Source organism: Amblyraja radiata, chromosome 22 (genome assembly GCF_010909765.2).
Source record: "Amblyraja radiata isolate CabotCenter1 chromosome 22, sAmbRad1.1.pri, whole genome shotgun sequence".
Lineage (NCBI taxonomy): Eukaryota > Metazoa > Chordata > Chondrichthyes > Rajiformes > Rajidae > Amblyraja > Amblyraja radiata.
The window spans coordinates 29,630,335-29,648,205 of NC_045977.1; the positions used below are offsets into that span (position 1 = coordinate 29,630,335).

Sequence of the window (17,871 nt, forward strand, 5' to 3'; positions counted from 1 at the left end):
TTTGACGGAGAGGCTGAACAGATTACAGCTGTTCAGGATTCCTGGCTCACCATCAAGAAAATGCACATGAAACTCAAGTAAACTCTGTCTGCAACTTGTGAAATGTCAGGATTGTACATTCTAGATGTACTCAAGAATCTCCAGATGCTGGTTTACAAAAAAGGACCTGGAATAACTCAAAGTCCTGGAGTAATGCAAAGTCCTGGAGTAACTCAATGGGTCAAGCAACATCTCTGAATAGGTGATGTTATGGGTCGTGATCCTTCAGACTGATTGTTGGAGGGGGTGAAGAAAGCTGGGAGAGAGGAGAGGCAGGACAAATTGTGGCAGGTTATAGGTAGACAGGCAAGGAGGTTTTTGATAGGCAGATGGTTGGAACAGGGCAGAGATTAAAACTGAAGAGTTGAGACTAAAGTAATGAAGAGTTGCAAATTGTGAAGATAGAGGAAGGAATGTGGGAGGGGGTGGGAGGAGAGGGGAGAAATAGGTGTTATTCCAGGTGAGGCACAGGGCAGGAGAAGAGCAAAGGAGAGTGCGGGGGCAGAGAAAATGTGGATGGGAGGAGGGGGGGAGGGGGGGGGTATTGTAGGGGTTACCTAAAATTGGAGAATTCCATGTTCACACCATTGAAAGCCAGTCGTGGAATATGAGGTACTGTTCTTCCAGTTTGCGTATGGCCTCACTCTGGCAATGGAGGAGGCCAAGGACAGAATGGCCAGTGTGGGAATGGGAAGGGAATTTAAGATGATTAGCAATCAGGATATCCAGCAGGCCTTGGCGGACACACCCAAATGTTCAGCGAAATGGTCACCAAGTCTGCGCTTGGTCTCACTGATGTACAGGAGGCCACATTAGAAACACCACGTGCAGTAGATGAGGTTAGAGAGGGTGCACGTAAACCTCTGTTATACCTGGAAGGACTACTGAGGTCCCTGGATGGAGGCAAGGGAGGAGGTATACGGACAGCGTTACATCTCTTGCAGTTGCAGGGGAAAGTACCTGGGGAGGAGATGGTTTGGGTGGGAAGGGATGAGTAAATTAAGGAGTTGTGCAAGGAGCAGTCTCTGCAGAAGGCAGAATGGGGTGGAGATGGGAAGATGTGACTGGTGGTGGGATCAGGTTCGAGGTGACGGAAAATGTCCGAGGGTGATGTGTTGGATGTGGAAAGTGAGGACATGGGGAACTCTGTCCAGAGGGAGGAGAGTGAGAGAGGATCCATGGTGCACAGAGAAGACTTGGATGAGGGATCCATATATGACAGCTGGGGAGAAACCAAGTTCACGAAAGAAAAAGACCATCTCAGATGTCCTAGAATGGAAAGCCTTATCTTGGGAGCAGATATGGAGGAATTGAGAGTAGGGAATACCGTCTTTGCAAGTGTTCGTCTAGATAACTGGGAGTCGGTAGCTTTGTGGTAGATGTCAATCAATAGGTTATTCCCTGCGATGGAGAGACAAAGATCAAGAAAGGGGAGGGAAGTGACGGAGATAGTCCAGGTAAATTTGAAGACAGGGTGGAAGTTTGAGGTGAAGGTAATGAAATCATCGAGTTCTGCATAGCTGCAGGAGACAGCCCCAATGCAGTTGGCGATGTAACAGAGAAAGAGTTGGGGGATGGTGCCAGTGTATGCCTGGAGCAAAAACTGTTCGCCATAACCAACAAAAAGGCAGGCATCTCTGGGGCCCATGTACATTGCATCTTGCATTGCAAGCATCATTGCAATTTATAAACATTCCCCTTTTAAATCTTCAATCTATCCATACCATTATCTATTACCATCTCACTCTCACCACCCCAAAGGCATGGCATTGTTACTACGACCAGTTTCACACACAACATTATTACTTTGTCCAGATGGCCTTATGTAATTCGTCACACACATTGCCAACTGTCCAGTCATGCCTGCTAACTGGAATATTTTCCAGGCCAATAGGTAGCCGGATGCCTGGCTGATTAGATTATTGTTCCAGCCCAATAGACTCAACTTGCACAGGTTAATGGAAACTATGTGTAGCTCATTATCACTGCATGCAGCTCAGCATAATACGTGTGAGCCCTTGCGGTGTAATCTGAACATGATACAGACCTCACAGCATTTTAAACTTCTCAGTGACCAGGTAATTGATTTTATCTTCTGCTTAGGAAGCTGCTCTTCACACTTTCTCTGTTTTAAACCTCATCCCTGTTGGCAGGTCTTCTAGGATATCGAGTCCAGCTTTGTTTTCAGTTCTGGTTTCCCTCCATCAGGGCAGCCGTGCTTTCAGCTGCTTATTTCCCTCCATAAACCCTTCCACATCTTCTAAAGACTTTTCTTAAACCTATTTGTTTTTGACTTAATGGCCTACTCTTTTTGTGGTGCCATGTGGATTTTTAATCATTCCTGTGAATCACCTATTCAGGGAGGTTTTTGCAATATATAAGCACCATATAAATACAAGGTAGACAAAAATGCTGGAGAAACTCAGCGGGTGAGGCAGCATCTATGGAGCGAAGGAATAGGTGACGTTTCGGGTCGAGACCCTTCGGTAATACAAGTTGTTGTCTATCTGCAGGCTTGCATTAATCTTGCTAACTGGTCTCTTGCTGTATCTTTAATCTTCAGATTGATGGCTCCACCTTGCGTACACTGTGCATGCAGCACGGCCCACTAATAACATTCCACCTTAACCTGCCCCATGGAAACGCTTTGGTCTGTTACAGCTCGAAAGAAGAGGCAGCCAAGGCTCAGAAATCTCTGCACATGTAAGTTGGACCTGAGCTTGATGAACAGGCTTGTGGTGGGATTTTGTTATCCCTCCAAAAAGGGAAAGGGATTTGTAAACCACATAAATTCGCTTGCGAAGCAAGAATTTTGAACCTTGATCTTACCCGGCTGTGGGTTTGTAATCATGTGGTGGGTCTTTGGAAATGTATTAACATAGTGCAGGAGCCCACACTTGCTGCAGAGCTACTGCCTATCCCCAAAACTATTTATTCACTGCCTAATGTTTCCCTCTGTCCTGTCATAACAATTTGCAAGATTAGCCGGGGAATTATTTTTTAACAATACTTACTTCCTTCAAAAAACACTCAGTAAAATATATGGGAGATGAAAGATACACTACTTGTCACCACATTAGTACTTGAGAGGGTAAGAAGATTTGCATGGAGAGTTTTTACTGATTTGAGTTATTCGGGAATTGTCTTGTTTGAAACTCCATTAAAGTATCCATTTTCTCCAAGCTCATTGCCATACGATTGACTTTCTCTTAGGAGTCACTGCAATGTTGTCAGTGCTTTATTTTTAGCTATATTCTCTTCCCTTTTAAACCAACAGATGGGTCGCTTTAAACTCCAAACATAGATCAATCTGGCCATTGACCTACTACCTCACACTTTCCCATTTTCATGGCTTTGCACATGTGACCCCTCATGAGTGTCTGTCTCAGCCTGGCTTCTGTTGTTATGAAGCTCTGAGACAACTCTGGTTAATTGTAACTCCAATGTGAGTTGTGCATTGTGTGGTATTGTCTTGTTTTCCTTTACTGGCTGACCAGCTGCGAAAAGACCAGAGATAACTCCAGTACTAGATTTACAAGTTGTAGTTTATTTTAGAGATACCGTGCGGTGACTGGCCCACCGAGTCTGCGCTGACCAGCGATCCCTGCATATTAACACTATCCTTCCCTCACTAGGGACAATTTACAATTATACCAAGCCAATTAATCTACAAACCTGTACGTCTTTGGATTATGGGAGGAAACTGGTTTTGGGGTGTTGTATGTGTACTTGATTGCTTTTCTTTTTGACTTTCAGGTGTGTTTTAGGGAACACTACCATTCTTGCTGAGTTTGCCAGTGAAGATGAGATTAATCGCTTCTTTGCACAAGGCCAGTCGTTGACGCCCTCTCTAGGCTGGCAGTCTCTGGGATCCAGCCAGAACCGTATTGCATCCATCGACAGTTCCCACCCGTTCTCAAACCGCAACGATCTCAATCACTGGAATGGGGCTGGGCTGTCAGGAACTGGTAGTGGAGACCTCCATGGCACTTCACTCTGGGGCACTCCCAATTATTCCACTAGCCTATGGGGAACCCCGAGCAGCAACGATATGCGGGGAATCGGCAGCCCCTCCCCCATCAATGCTTTCCTCCCTGTTGATCATCTTGGAGGTGGAGAGTCCATTTAAACTTTACTCATGACTCAAACTGTGACCTCGACATGAAAAGCAGCACTAATCGGACTTTTCACCCACAACACGAGAGAGACGGAGAAAAGGGGTCACCTGTGGAAATGTTCCGTTCTGCACCTTTATTTCCACTTTCTTTTAGCCCAGTACATATCAGTTTTAATACTTGAATCATGCAGGTCAATAGTTTAAAAAATGTGAAAAGTATATATTTATACTTCCAGATAGTGCTATCCATTAAAAAAAAAAAACTGCTTCAAATGAGCTAGTTGTGTGCACTCATCATGTTTATTCCTTAAATTCCAAAACTATTTTGAGTTTGGTGATGTTTGGAATGTGAAATCTGCACTGAGTATAGTCTCCCTGTCCAATTGGCAATAGGGCGGGGTGGGGTGGGGGACGGGGTGGAGAGGGTAGTTCAAGTGTAAATGTTTACTCAAATGTTCTTTTAGCAAGGAAATGGCAAAAAAGGTGTGCTCTTTAATATGCCTTGACATGTACTTACCATAACGTGGTATTGTAGAGCAAAGTTATCATACTGATCTTGCAGTTTCAAAAAGAAGTATTGCACCAACCTGTTTCTTTCAAAAACATTTTAATAAGATTAAAGAAAACCTAAAGAATTTAATCTCTACAGTGTGACACTGTGGCAGTAGCTGTGACTTGCAACCCCACCCTGCAAGCCAGGAGGGTACAGCACTTTCAATAGAGCTTTCATTTTTTTTGGAGGTGCCCTGGTTGTGCCCTCTTGTTTACAGACTTTTGAGGGGAAATGTTTACTCTTCCATCATTAATAAAAATTGCAGATGAAGATGTTCTATCTCTGGGAATATTGAACAGTGTTTTGACCATGTTCTTTTTTTTCTATTCCTCTATATCCTGAAACGAGAAGAGCATGGTTCTCAGGAAATAGTTCCCTCCCCCTCTCCCTCTTTCCCATGTTAGAGACTTCTGGTAGTTTTGTGTAGGACCCCCTCTCCAAACTTTTAGCACTGAATTAAACTGCTCTGTAAAATTACATTTGTTTTATTTTTGCCAAGTTAACTGCTTAAAGCTGGATTTTCCAGCTATTGCTTTGAAATTGCTGTCATTTTATGGTGAGTGAAGGTGAATTTTGCTGACATGTTGTAGTATATATACTTTATTTCCAACACCCTCGTCCTTTATATTCCCATTATCGAGTGGCTACATGTATTTTGCTATTATGACTGTCCAATTGACTGTTGTACTTTAAAAAAAAAAAACTGGCTGAGATCTGTAACTATGCATACTGTAACCAACTCTGATGGTTCACAGAATCACTGTCATCCCCGTAAGACGCCGTTTTAATGTTAGAATTTGCTTCTGAGAAAAGTTCAACAGAAAACGAGTTATTTTACACTTTGGTTTTGTCACGAAATGTATTTGTTCAGAGGAGACAAACCAGGACACAATTTTAACACTGCAGACTTGCCACCATTTCATTGCCTTCATTATAACTGTCTGTTGGAAGATGCAAACAAGTCAGTGGCTTTTTAACTGTTTACAAATAGAATGTGATTGTAAAATGTATAATTTGGTTGTGTTGAATTATGAAGTTACTTCAAATATTAATAAATCATGACGTTTTTGGCTGCTCAGCATTTCTACCCCTACCCTTCCGTTGTTTCTTTTGGTGTTGTGATTTGTCACTGGAACTGGATGGTCGTTGACCCACCCCTTTGGAACCCTCCGAGCGTGTGCCTAGCCCCCCGCTAACTAAAGCAACAGCCTTGTCACTTAACACGGGCCGGAGGTCAGAGTGCAGGCAGCAGATGGCGTGTTGTTTAATCTGCGGTCAGCCTTGTTCCACAGGAAACTCGCACTCGCGGAAGTGACATTAAACTCCAGACCCTAATGTCTGGCTAATTGTTTTTGCACAGCATGGCCAATGTAAAAACATGGAAAAATATACTCTGGTCATGCCAATGCTGCATCCAACCCAAACAAAATAGGCCTGACCTTCAGGAAAAGGAGTGCTGCTTTATCTGCATGTTTTCTATTACTATTTAGGCCGTCCAGTTTCTTTCCATGTTCACAGGTTCCATCCCTTCACAGTACGAGTGTGGCCTTCTGCCTTTGAACTGGAAGAAAGAAATTTGATTTTTAACAAAATCTACAGTACAATTAACATAGACACAAAATGCTGACTCAGTGGGTCAGGCAGCATCTCTGGAGAATAAGAATAGATGATGTTCTAGGTCGAGTGTTGGACACTGTTTTGCCAGGGTATGCCCAGGATACGGCGGATGCTTCTCAGGTGGAAGGTGTTGCGTCTTTTCTCCTGCCTGGCATATGTAGTCCATGTCTCACTGCCGTACAGTTATGCCGTATATTTTCGAGTGAATTCCATGTATTCAATAATATCGTGGTTCCCATTATATTCATTGTTAGTGGCCATTTTAAAATGTATTCCTGCATCACTTTCCCCTCTTGAGAGTGGCTGGCAGATTGAGATTACTGCAAACCAGAAGTGGTTAATCTGACTGTCCCTGCAGAGCTGACCCTAACCCTAGTGGGGAATAAGGTCAGTCCTTCTGCAAAACACTAATTGCTGGAGTAACTCAGCAGGTCAGACATCATCTGATGAGGGAACTATTAGGTGACATTTAGGGTCGGGACCCTACTTCAGAAGAAGGGCCCCCAACCTGACACATCACCTATCTTATTTCCTCCACAGATGCTGCCTGACCCGCTGAGTTCCTGCAGCACCATGCGTTTTGCTCAAGATCTGCAGTTACTCCAGGTCAGTCATGGTCAGGTACTGAACAAAGTGTGCTATGACGATCTGGATACCTGGGCAATGTATGCACCAGGTGTCGCAATGCAAGGAGGAATAACAAACACAACCAGGCTATTCTTACCAAAGCTATAGGGTCTTTGATTCTTACTTCCCATCCAAACTGCAAGCAAATACCAGCTTGCAGCGAGATACTCTGATCCTAAAAACCGTTATGTCTGAGCTCACCAGTGCCTGCAGAAAGATCGTGTTTGGAGGAATTAAGCCAAGGAAAGGCTCACAAATACACATGGACTGATGCGTGATACTCACCGGCCTGTCCCTGCTGTGTTGGTACAGGATTGGGAAGGGTGACCACTGGTAAGGTTCAACAGGCCAGCTGCAAACCGACAGATCACTGGCTTTCCCCGAGTCTCCTGTGTGCCCGTTGATGCTGCTGATGCTAACATCCACGTGTTGTAGACTGCAGTGGGGAAAAAAATAAAACCTCTTGACTGCTTTGAACGTCAAGTCAGACTTGCCAAATATCCTATGTGGCAATTTTACACCTGGGCACAAAGTAATGATCAACTGAGGGAACTCAGGGTGGTTTCTATTCCGCTTTTCTTGTAACCTCCCATGCCAGTGCTTCTACCGTCCTTGGCTGTTTAGATTTCCCCCCACTACCTTCCACCTTCCTCAGTACAACAAAATCAACACATCGGGGGGCTGGGACTCAAAGCTCAAAACTAATGCTAAAAAAAACTTAACACATTGCAATAAACATTAAAGCAAAACAGCAAATGTTGGAAACACTCAGCATGTCCGGCAGTGAAGATGGAAACAGCATTTAGATCGAAGACCTTTCGGTTGAAAGATTATTAACATATATTGACTTTGTTTCTCTCTCTCTTCAGATCTGGATGATTTGCATTTTGTTTTCAGTTTAGATTTCTAGCATCTGCATGTTTAATTTGTTTTTACACTGCAATAAACATGTATAAATTATGGGCTCTCTTTCCCCTGTTCACTTGTATTGACTTTACGAAACCGAAGTGGGTGGAATATTGATACTAGTAATTCTTTAAAACAATCATTTCCTTGCTGAATTCCCTCGAGACTACTGCCGGAGTAACACCACCTTAATTCGAAAGATTAGGGTCAAGGGAAAAGTGTGAGGATGCTTTGATAACTGTGGTGGGAGGGCTCATAGTCAATCATCCTTGACACCACCCGAATCACGTCACAACGGATGTTATTTCGGGATCATGGAAAGCTTTCCAACATCCACCCTCTGACAGAATCTCAAAACAGCAGCAAAAACTTAACTACTTATTGCCCAGAGCAACCATTGTCAAAAAAGATCCTTCTAGTAGTAAGGTTTAGTTGCAGCCCAATTTCCAAGGAGGTCTATTACAATACGATTGCACATTATTTATCCCAGGAGGGAGATGGAACTGCCAACAGTCATAAAACACATCTGCCAGGTTGGGGTGGGCGGGTGAGGGTAGCTGATTGGCATGTATGAATTGGTTGAAGGGGTTGTTTCTGAGCTGAGATGACTACAAGGAGGAATTCAGTGTGTCGTTAAATACTGAAGCTCACGGCTATGGAGAAAATGGCTTTCAGCCAGCTCTGGATCAGTTGTAACACTCAAGATTGTGTCAGAAGACTGAACCACTCCACTGAGTCGATATTAAAATCTAAGCCATTGCTCTCGGGAGGATAAACGTAGAAAACCTACAACACATAGGCCAGTCGACCTTTCTTGTAAGTGCCAGTTGAAAAAGTATCTAGCCTCTTCCCGCCCTCCAGCACCAGCTCTAGTCCTCCAGGTCAGTCCACTTCCACGCACAGGTTAAATGTGATGAGGGCTTCTGCGTTGGAGTGGGTTCCCCTCTCCTCCCCTCATTCCCTGGGTGAAGAAAATCCTCATCTCTTTAATCTTACACCAATCCACTCCCTTTTGATTTCTGACCTCTGCGAACAGTAATAGGCTCTTCCTATTTATCCAGGCCCTTCATTTTATTTATATGGTGAAATTACCCTCAACCTCTTGTTCCAAGAAAAAAGACCTTAGCATACCTATTCTTTCTTCCAAGCTACAATTCTGCCATTCTCACCAGAATCCTTGGGATGTTTGTCTGCACTGGCATCTTCCCTGCAATGTGGCGGCTTGAACTGTATACAGCACACGTGGTGTGGTTTAACTAATTACTGCCAGAGTAACTGCCCGGCTCTATATTGTATACCTCAACTGATAAATAAAAGCACCCTATATGTCCTACTTTTTAATCTGCCCTGCTGGCTTTGAGGGGAGATGTGGATGTATATTCCAAGTTCATTCTAGATGTTCATATTTAGAACACATGAAAAGTACAGCATGATAACAGGCCCTATGGCCATTTAAACCTGGCACCAATCTGGTTAACCTGCACTCTCTCCAAAGCCTCCAATCCTTCCTGTAATGCTCCAAAAAGTCCTATACATTTATTGTGCATTCACTTATTACACCTCCATAAATGCATGTCTGTAAATTCCATTCATCACTTTTCTGACCACCCTGTCTCCTTTGCTCTATTTCCCTATTTGTCCTCATGGGCAATTTTTGTGCCATGTGCAAAATTCTCATTCCCCAAATGTTTTAATCAAAGGGCATTACTATGTACAATAAACCCAGAGTAGTGACAGCTTGAAACCTTTCTGGTAACAGCATCACAATCCAGAAAAAAACTACATCCTGCCACTGAGCCACATTTTGACTCCAATTTGTAGTTGCCTCTTGCTTCTGAGGGGCTCGTGCTCGTTTGGCCTTTCTGCCACAGGGGACCTCATCAAATGACTTGCTAAACACCCGGTAGACTACATCCACCACACCTCCCTCATTGATCCTCCTTGTTACCTCAAAAAATTCCTTGTCAGAGAGTTCTGAAGACACTGATAAAATATTAATTACAAACCCTACCCATATACTTCACCACCATATATAGATTATTGTTTTTGACCCCAAAGATATCCAGTGAGTCCTGACACTGCCATGTACCGGTAATTGAAATTAAAATCTGGTAGTTCTTTGGAGAGAGTCCAGGCACTTGCAAGATATTCTGGTGGTCGGACAGATAGACTTTGACCAGAGATTCTGGGCACGGAGACTCGGACATTGTCCAGAGACTTCAAATACTGGACAGACAAATCTTGGCCTGAAATTCCAGTCACCAGAGAGATGAACATTGACTTGAATTTCTGGGCACCAGAAACTTACTAAGTAGGCTAGAGATCCTGGGAGCCGGAACGATGGACACTGACCTGAGATTCTGCCTGATGGGCAGATGGATTTTGGCTGAATCCCCCGGACACTAAGGGTTTGACCAAAGCCGGAGAGCTGTGCACTGGAGATGCAGACTATGTGTGGAGGAGGAGAGGGGTTGTGTGGAGGAAGGGGCAGTGATATTTTATACACAAAAATCCCAGACATGTATTGCATTTTAACCATTTTGTGTTTTAACACACTTTCCTGAATCATTTATACCTGTGTCTGAAAGGTGGCTGACTGTGCCGGCCAGTCCTGCGACTGTTGTATGTGCCGGTCTCTGACTCTTCGTGGCAAGAGTAGAAACTGGTGTCCAAGATATGCAGATGGATCAGTTCGTCCGAGTTACTGAAGCCGGGATTGTCCAACGAATTCACAGAGAAGTTGAGCCAGGATTGGGACTGGTTTTGATTGGAGAAATCATCAAAGCGACTGAAACGCTTATAACTAGGAAGGGAAAAAGTCACAACAACATTCTTCAGGGTGTTTGACCAGTCAAATAGGAACACACATCCTTTTGAAACTCTAGAATATTGCATTTTAAACAGATGTCATAAATGTCATATTTTTTCCTGTACATGTGTGCATTTGTTTATGAACACACTTGTGTTGGGCTCTGCATCATCAAACGTTTTGAAGTGTTGAGCCAAAGATTTACTGGGCAGATAGCAGGCCTCCTCCTTGTTAATGAAACTCAAAACAATAAAAATGGCAAGTTCAAGACAAATTTCAAGGATCTATGGAGTTTCAGCTACTGCATGGATCAGAGACAGGGAGCCAGCCACTGCCAACGCACTCTTGGAAGGGGAAGAAGTAAATCCAGTTGGTATGGTCCACAGTGAATAGAACTACAGTTAGGAAGCTGTGTGGATGCATCAGGAGTTAGGCTGCACATTATAAAGCAAGATCTCAGGGATAATAATTTCAGAATTCTTGTCCAAACCATGTGTAAATTGGCAAAGATGCAGACACATCAGCAGAATGAACACAACTAACAGTCAAGTGTGGGAAGGAGGGAGTTCCTTGTTATGGGTTATTGACACAGTTTCAGGGGCAGGAAGAGCTTCACAAGTGGAATACGGTTAACCTGAACATAAATGGTATCCACGTCCTGCAGGAAAGGATAAGTAAAGAGATGGCAAAAAGCTTTGAGGTTTTGAAACATAAAAAAATGAGAGACAGTTAAATATAAACAAACGGCAGCAGGAAAGAATAAAGTAAAGGGAAGAATTTGGCAGCAAGGCAGCAAATAGAATTAAGATGGTTTATATTAAATGAAAGGAAATCCTATTTAAAAAATAAGTTAAACTATCTTTAAGCCATGTTCGAACTCTTAAATGATGCCAAGAGGTTGGATGCAATCATGCATTGGGAGGAACCAAGACATAAGAAAGATTACCGAGGCATAGTGGAAAAATCAGGACCAGGAATAAAACGCTTGCAGGGTGTAACATAATTAGAAATGAGAGGTGAAAAGGCAAGGTGGAATTGATAGATACAACATAATGTAATGGAAATATATGACACAATTAGCACAAGGGCACAAATAGTAAGCACAGTACCGGAAATATCTCACATATGCTGTAAGTGTGGTCTCCACCTAACAATGAAAAGCGAGAGAAGAATTATCCAGGAAAATTAAGGAAATATTGGTGTAAAAATATGGGCAATTTTAGTTACCCTGATTTTAATTGTATGCAGAAAGTAGGAAAAAGTTGTAAGAGTGTGGTGTACACAAAATACAGTACTCCTTTCTAACCAACCTTATTTTAAAAAGTCCAAAGATCTGTTATTGGATGTAGATATGGGGTGAAGTGGGCAAGTGAGGGAACATTGAGCAAGAATGACCATAAAATATTTTATTTTAAGATAATGAAGAATACAGAAAACTAATATGATAATATAATAAAACTAATAATAACAGAAAACTAATTTGGGAGAATAAAAATATTTTTAAAGATAAAATGGATAGCAATATTCAGCAAGTAAACAGATGACAGAAAGCATGATAGTAATTAGGAAGGTAAAAGGGAACTATGAAATACAATTTTTAAAGAACATAAAAGAGTAAAAATATCTTACAGACACAGGGATGGTCTACTCCAAATGTGGTCTAACCAAAATCTTATTTATAGCTCTTTAAAAATTTGGTTGGGCTGCATTTGGAGTACAAGGACATTTCTGATAGGCACATTATAGAAGCTTTGGAGAGAGTGTAGAGGATGTTTACTAGAATGTTGCCTGGATTAGAGGGTTTCAGCTGCAGAGAGAGTTTGGATAAACCTGGATGCTGGAGTTATCAGCTATCTTCGGTGTAAACCAGGCATCCGCAGTTCCTTACATAAACCTAACCCATGCAGTCACTCCGCATACAGGATTAGTGAAAGGACAATGATGGGGAGACATCAAGAACATTAAATCATCAATTCAGTTTGCTATGTTGCATATCAGATAAATGATGAAAATTTTGTATTTTAAATAGAAAAAAATGATACATTAAATTAATTCAAACTCAAGGAGGATATAAACCCTGGTCTGAATTTATTGCAATCGTGAAATTTAATATATGGAGAAGCAATAACAGGGGAAGAGACACCCAAATGTAGCAACGCGCTAGAAACTTTGCTGAATAGAGCCAGGGGTGGTGGTGGGAGCAGACACGATAGTAGTGTTCAAGTGTCTTTTCCACAGGTTAGTGGGAGTTGCAGGAAAATGAACTTTTGGCACATTCCCTCCACTCCCTCCATTCTCACCCCTCCGCGTCGCTGCCATGAACCCTCTCTCACCTGCTTCGGGTCTGGTCCATTTCGGCCTCGATCAGCACCACCTTGTACCTCCGGAGGACTCCGATGGCCACGGCGGCTAGCAGCAAGGCCAGAGCAAACACCACGCCGAACACGATCGCTATCAGGCTCTGCTGGGTCACTCTGTGGTCGCACCGGGAGCCCATGTACCAATAATCACTGCCCACGGGGCACCTGCGGTGAAAGACGATGAGCAGCGGCTGACACCGTGGTCTCAGAGACAGTCCGATTCACAAAGCACTATCATCGTGCCTCTTAATGAGACATTGTAGCCCCACAGGACAACCTTCCCCCACTACTAAAGGCTCTTCAAACCATTGCCCCATTCCCAGCTACAGCTCCCATCCAGTCTACCACCCCTGTTGCGGTGACATTAGAGATATAGCGTGGAAACAGACTCTTCAGCCCAGCGATCACTCCGTATACTAGCACCATCCTACACACTAGGGCCAATTATGTTTTGTTTACTAAAGCCAATTAACCTGCACGTCTTTAGAATGTGGGAGGATAATGGAGCACATGGAAAAAACCCTCATGGTCACAGGAAGAACGTGCAAACTCCATACAGACAGCACCCATAGTTAGAATCGAACCCGGGTCTCTGGCGCTGTAAGGCAGCAACTCTACCGCTGCACCACCGTGCCACCCCTTCCTCATGCTTTGGAGTGAAGCAAAGAGTTGCAGAGAGATAGACCACGTAAAGGGGCCCTTCAGCCCACCGAGTTCACACCAAATTGCAACCTGGACTGGACAGGTTTAGAGGGATATGGGCTGAAGCAGGCAGGTGGGGCTAGTGTAGATGGGCCATGTTGGTCGCTATGGGCCATGTTGGTCCACAGTGTTTGATTCTATAAACACCCACTTCCATGAATCCTACTTTAATCCATTTTATTCTCGCAAATTTCTCTCATTTCCCTCCCAGATTCTACCACTCACGCACAGAGACACAATTTATGGTGGCCAATTAATCTACTAATCATGTTGTTGGGATTAGTGAGAAAGCCCACATGATCACAGGAGACCAGATGGCACGTGGCCTGGGTTGCTGGAGCTGTCAGGCAGCAGCTCTACCTGCTGGACTATTTATTATACGTCCCTGGTGTTCTTGGTTCTTGGTTTCTTGATCCTCCAAAATATTCCAAATGGAATTTATACTGGAGGTGGGATACATCACTAGCTGCAGTTAAGAGATTGTACGCAGTATCATAGCAAAGGCGTAATTAACATTTCTAAAAGATTGGTGAAATTTAGGGAACTAATGTCAGATTCATCCTCCATACCATGCATTCTGCACCCCATGTTTCTAAACACAGAGCTTTGGGGAGTGTTGTATAGCAGGGAACTAAGGGAGCATGTACATACTTCCTTGAAAGTGGCACTCCAGTTAGACAGGGTTGGCAAGAAGCCATTCATCAGTCAGGGCATTGAGTATAGAAGTTGGGGTGTATGTGCAGTTGTCCGGGATATTGAGGAAGAATAAAACTGGAAACTACGGCAGAAGTCTCTGGGATCTGTTAGCGCAATTTAAATTATGCAACTGCTGTGTTGCGATGAGTGCTGTCAGTACAGTGTTTGTACGTTCTCCCCATGACCTGCGTGGGTTTTCTCCGGGATCTCAGGTTTCCTCCAACACTCCAAAGACGTACGGGTTTGTATGCTAATTGGACAGTAAAAAATGTAAATTGTCCCTAGTGTGTATCGGATAGTGTTAATGTGTGGGGATCGTTGGTAGGCACGGACTCGGTGGGCCGAAGGGCCTGTTTCCGCAATGTATCTCTAAACTAAACTATACTGCTGTGGTGGGATTTGCTCTCAAACCTTTGGATTTGGTATTAACAGGGGGTTTACTTGAGGCAGGGTCTTAGAGTAACATCTTGTCTGGATGGACATCTTCCTCCAACACTTACTTCATCACTCTTCCTCTGGCCATTTGTCAGTTGGACAGCAGCTGGCTTCAAAGGGTTCTCCGTCTAGACTGAAGATGATAGATACTGAGCAACCTGCCCCGTGCACGGGGAACGCCATGTCACTTACTGGCAGATTGGCCCCTGGCCCCGGCTGTGAGTGCAGATGCCGCTGTTCTTGCAGTAGGCAGTGTGGCAGAGGGAGGTACAGCTCACATTCCCCGACTTTCTATGTACGCACTGGAACCCGTTCTGGCAGAAAAGCACCTCACCACACAAAGCAATTAGTTTTTCTGTAGAGAGAGAAAGAGTGAGAGAGAAATGTATGACAACGTGATTGATACACATGTGTAGGAAGGAACTGCAGATGCCGGTTTATACCGAAGATAGGCACACAAAGCTGGAGTAACTGGCAGCATCTCTGGAGAAACGGAATAGGTGAAGTTTTGGGTCGAGACCTTTCTTCAGACAGAGTCGGGGAGAGGGAAAGGAGAGGTAGGAAAAGGCACAGATCAGAGCTGGCACTGATGGCCAAAGAGCCCACAATGGTCCATTGTAGGCTGTGGAGGAGGTGGTAACGTGGGGATACAAGCACCGAAACTAGCAGGCCGACTAGTGGGGAGAGATGGTGGGAGGGGGTTTTGCTTGAAATTAGAGAAATGAATATTCGTGGGTTGTAAGCTGCCCAAGCAAAATATGAGGTGCTGGTCTTCCCATTTGCTTGTGGCCTCACTTTGACACTCAACCACAAGTCTAATAGTTTCAATTGACTCTTAGAATTGTGGCTATAGACTCCACTTCCTTATTAAGATGTATCCCTGATCCATTGCTGGGTTGCCCTACCCCTAATATAAAGTAACCCTCCACTGAGAACCCCACACCAGGTTGCCACATGAAACGTTGAAAGCTTGTCATCAGATCTGAATGGGGCAGAGCTGAGCAGTACTAATGGGTATAGAGTTTCTGAGAAAATGACCATAAATCAAACCATGCAGAAAATAACAACTCCACACAACTGTCATATGCTCCTATCTTAAGTATACCTCACTCCGTTATTCCATTAATGTCCTTCTAATTTTTCTTTGCACACTTTGTATTGCACCATTCTGCTAATTTGCACCTGCCAATGTATTTATTGTTGCATCTGTCATAGTCAAAGCTTGTAAACAGGCCCTTCGGCCCAACTTGCCCACACCAGCCAACATGTCCCATCTACACTAGTCCCACCTGCCTGCATTTGTCCCTCTAAACTTATCCTATCCCTGTACCTGCCTAAATGTTTCTTAAACGATGTTACTCTGTCGGCTTCATGTGATCAGAGAATTTCATTACACCCTATTGTATAGGACGATAATTATTCTGAATTTGAATCATTACTGAGATAAACTCCTTCTCCTCAAGTGTAACGGATATAACCTCAAACGACTTGTTTTAAATCAGACCCATGAAGATAAGAGGTCACCCCCTGGTCCTCTTTACACCACAGGGGAGATGACAGCAGAATGGTCTGGGCTGAAGAAGGATCTCGACCCAAAACATCACCTATTCCTTTTCTCCAGAGATGCTGCCTGACCCGCAGAGTTACTTCAACATTTTGTGTCTATCACGGGAGATGACCAGGGCCTTATGCAACTGGAGATGAGGGGAATCATCCTATTTCCCCCATGATCAGAATAGTACTACACTAGACCACACCTGGAGTATTGCGTACAGTTTAGGTCTCCTAATCTGAGGAAAGACATTCTTGCCATAGAGGGAGTACAGAGAAGGTTCACCAGACTGATTCCTGGGATGTCAGGACTTTCATATGAAGAAAGACTGGATAGACTCGGCTTGTACTCGCTAGAATTTAGAAGATTGAGGGGGGATCTTATAGAGACTTACAAAATTCTTAAGGGGTTGGACAGGCTAGATGCAGGAAGATTGTTCCCGATGTTGGGGAAGTCCAGAACAAGGGGTCACAGTTTAAGGATAAGGGGGAAATCTTTTAGGACCGAGATGAGAAAAACATTTTTCACACAGAGAGTGGTGAATCTCTGGAATTCTCTGCCACAGAAGGTAGTTGAGGCCAGTTCATTGGCTATATTTAAGAGGGAGTTAGATGTGGCCCTTGTAGCTAAAGGGATCAGGGGGTATGGAGAGAAGGCAGGTACAGGATACTGAGTTGGATGATCAGCCATAATCATATTGAATGGCGGTGCAGGCTCGAAGGGCCGAATGGCCTACTCTTGCACCTAATTTCTATGTTTCTATGTTTCTATGTTACTCAGAGAAGGTAGGATACTATATGTTCGGTAGTTTGGTGAGGGCTACCTGTCACATACACCGTCACCACTTGTGCGCCACCGATCCAGAAGCCAGCGGCAATGACGAGGCGCAGGCCACTAACATTGAAGATCAGGTTGGGCTCCAGCAAAAACCATTGCATTTCCTTCAAGGTGAAGATGGCGTCAAACTCAATCTGCACACCGCCCACACTGTGGATGGAGAATGGTGAAATTAATAACATGATAGCAACAATACCAGAACTTATTACCAGAGAGCTGGTAACCAGACAGAGTGCACACAATTTCTGACCTGACACACACACACACAGAGCAATGAGACATCTAGAGGGTATCGACTGAAAACAAACATGAATCTGTTATGTAAACCAGCCTTCATCCCATTGACCACATCATCACCACGCTGCTCCAATAAGCAATCAACATAATCAGTAGAAGGGTTTCGACCCGAAACGTTGCCTATTTCCTTCGCTCCATAGATGCTGCCTCACCCGCTGAGTTTCTCCAGCATTTTTGTCTACCAACATAATCAAGGACCACTCACACCCCAGTCATTCTCTCTTCTCCTCTCTCCCGTCGATCAGAAGATAGTAAAACCTGAAGGCACGCACCACCAGACTCACAAATAGCTTCTTCCCCACTGTTATCAGGCTCTTCAACTGA

At 43.9% G+C, this 17,871-nt stretch overlaps 2 protein-coding genes across 10 annotated transcripts in view; one reads left to right on the top strand and one right to left on the bottom strand.

Moving 5' to 3' along the window:
- Nucleotides 1-5,790, top strand: part of tnrc6a (trinucleotide repeat containing adaptor 6A) — an 86,026-nt gene extending 80,236 nt beyond the window's left edge. For all 9 annotated transcript variants that reach the window (XM_033040867.1, XM_033040868.1, XM_033040871.1 and 6 more), the window contains 2 exons: nucleotides 2,603-2,742; nucleotides 3,796-5,790. In XM_033040867.1, coding sequence (XP_032896758.1) covers nucleotides 2,603-2,742; nucleotides 3,796-4,168 — 513 coding nt within the window. In that variant the 3' untranslated portion in view covers nucleotides 4,169-5,790. The remainder of the gene's footprint in view (nucleotides 1-2,602; nucleotides 2,743-3,795) is intronic.
- The window catches only part of LOC116985433 (uro-adherence factor A-like), a 34,143-nt gene continuing 21,229 nt past the window's right edge, over nucleotides 4,958-17,871 (bottom strand). Inside the window, exons 7-12 of the mRNA XM_033040224.1 lie at nucleotides 17,237-17,400; nucleotides 15,054-15,216; nucleotides 13,002-13,193; nucleotides 10,435-10,662; nucleotides 7,239-7,389; nucleotides 4,958-6,270 (exon numbers count right to left, since the gene is read on the bottom strand). Of these exons, the coding sequence (XP_032896115.1) occupies nucleotides 6,196-6,270; nucleotides 7,239-7,389; nucleotides 10,435-10,662; nucleotides 13,002-13,193; nucleotides 15,054-15,216; nucleotides 17,237-17,400 (973 nt within the window). The 3' untranslated portion in view covers nucleotides 4,958-6,195. The remainder of the gene's footprint in view (nucleotides 6,271-7,238; nucleotides 7,390-10,434; nucleotides 10,663-13,001; nucleotides 13,194-15,053; nucleotides 15,217-17,236; nucleotides 17,401-17,871) is intronic.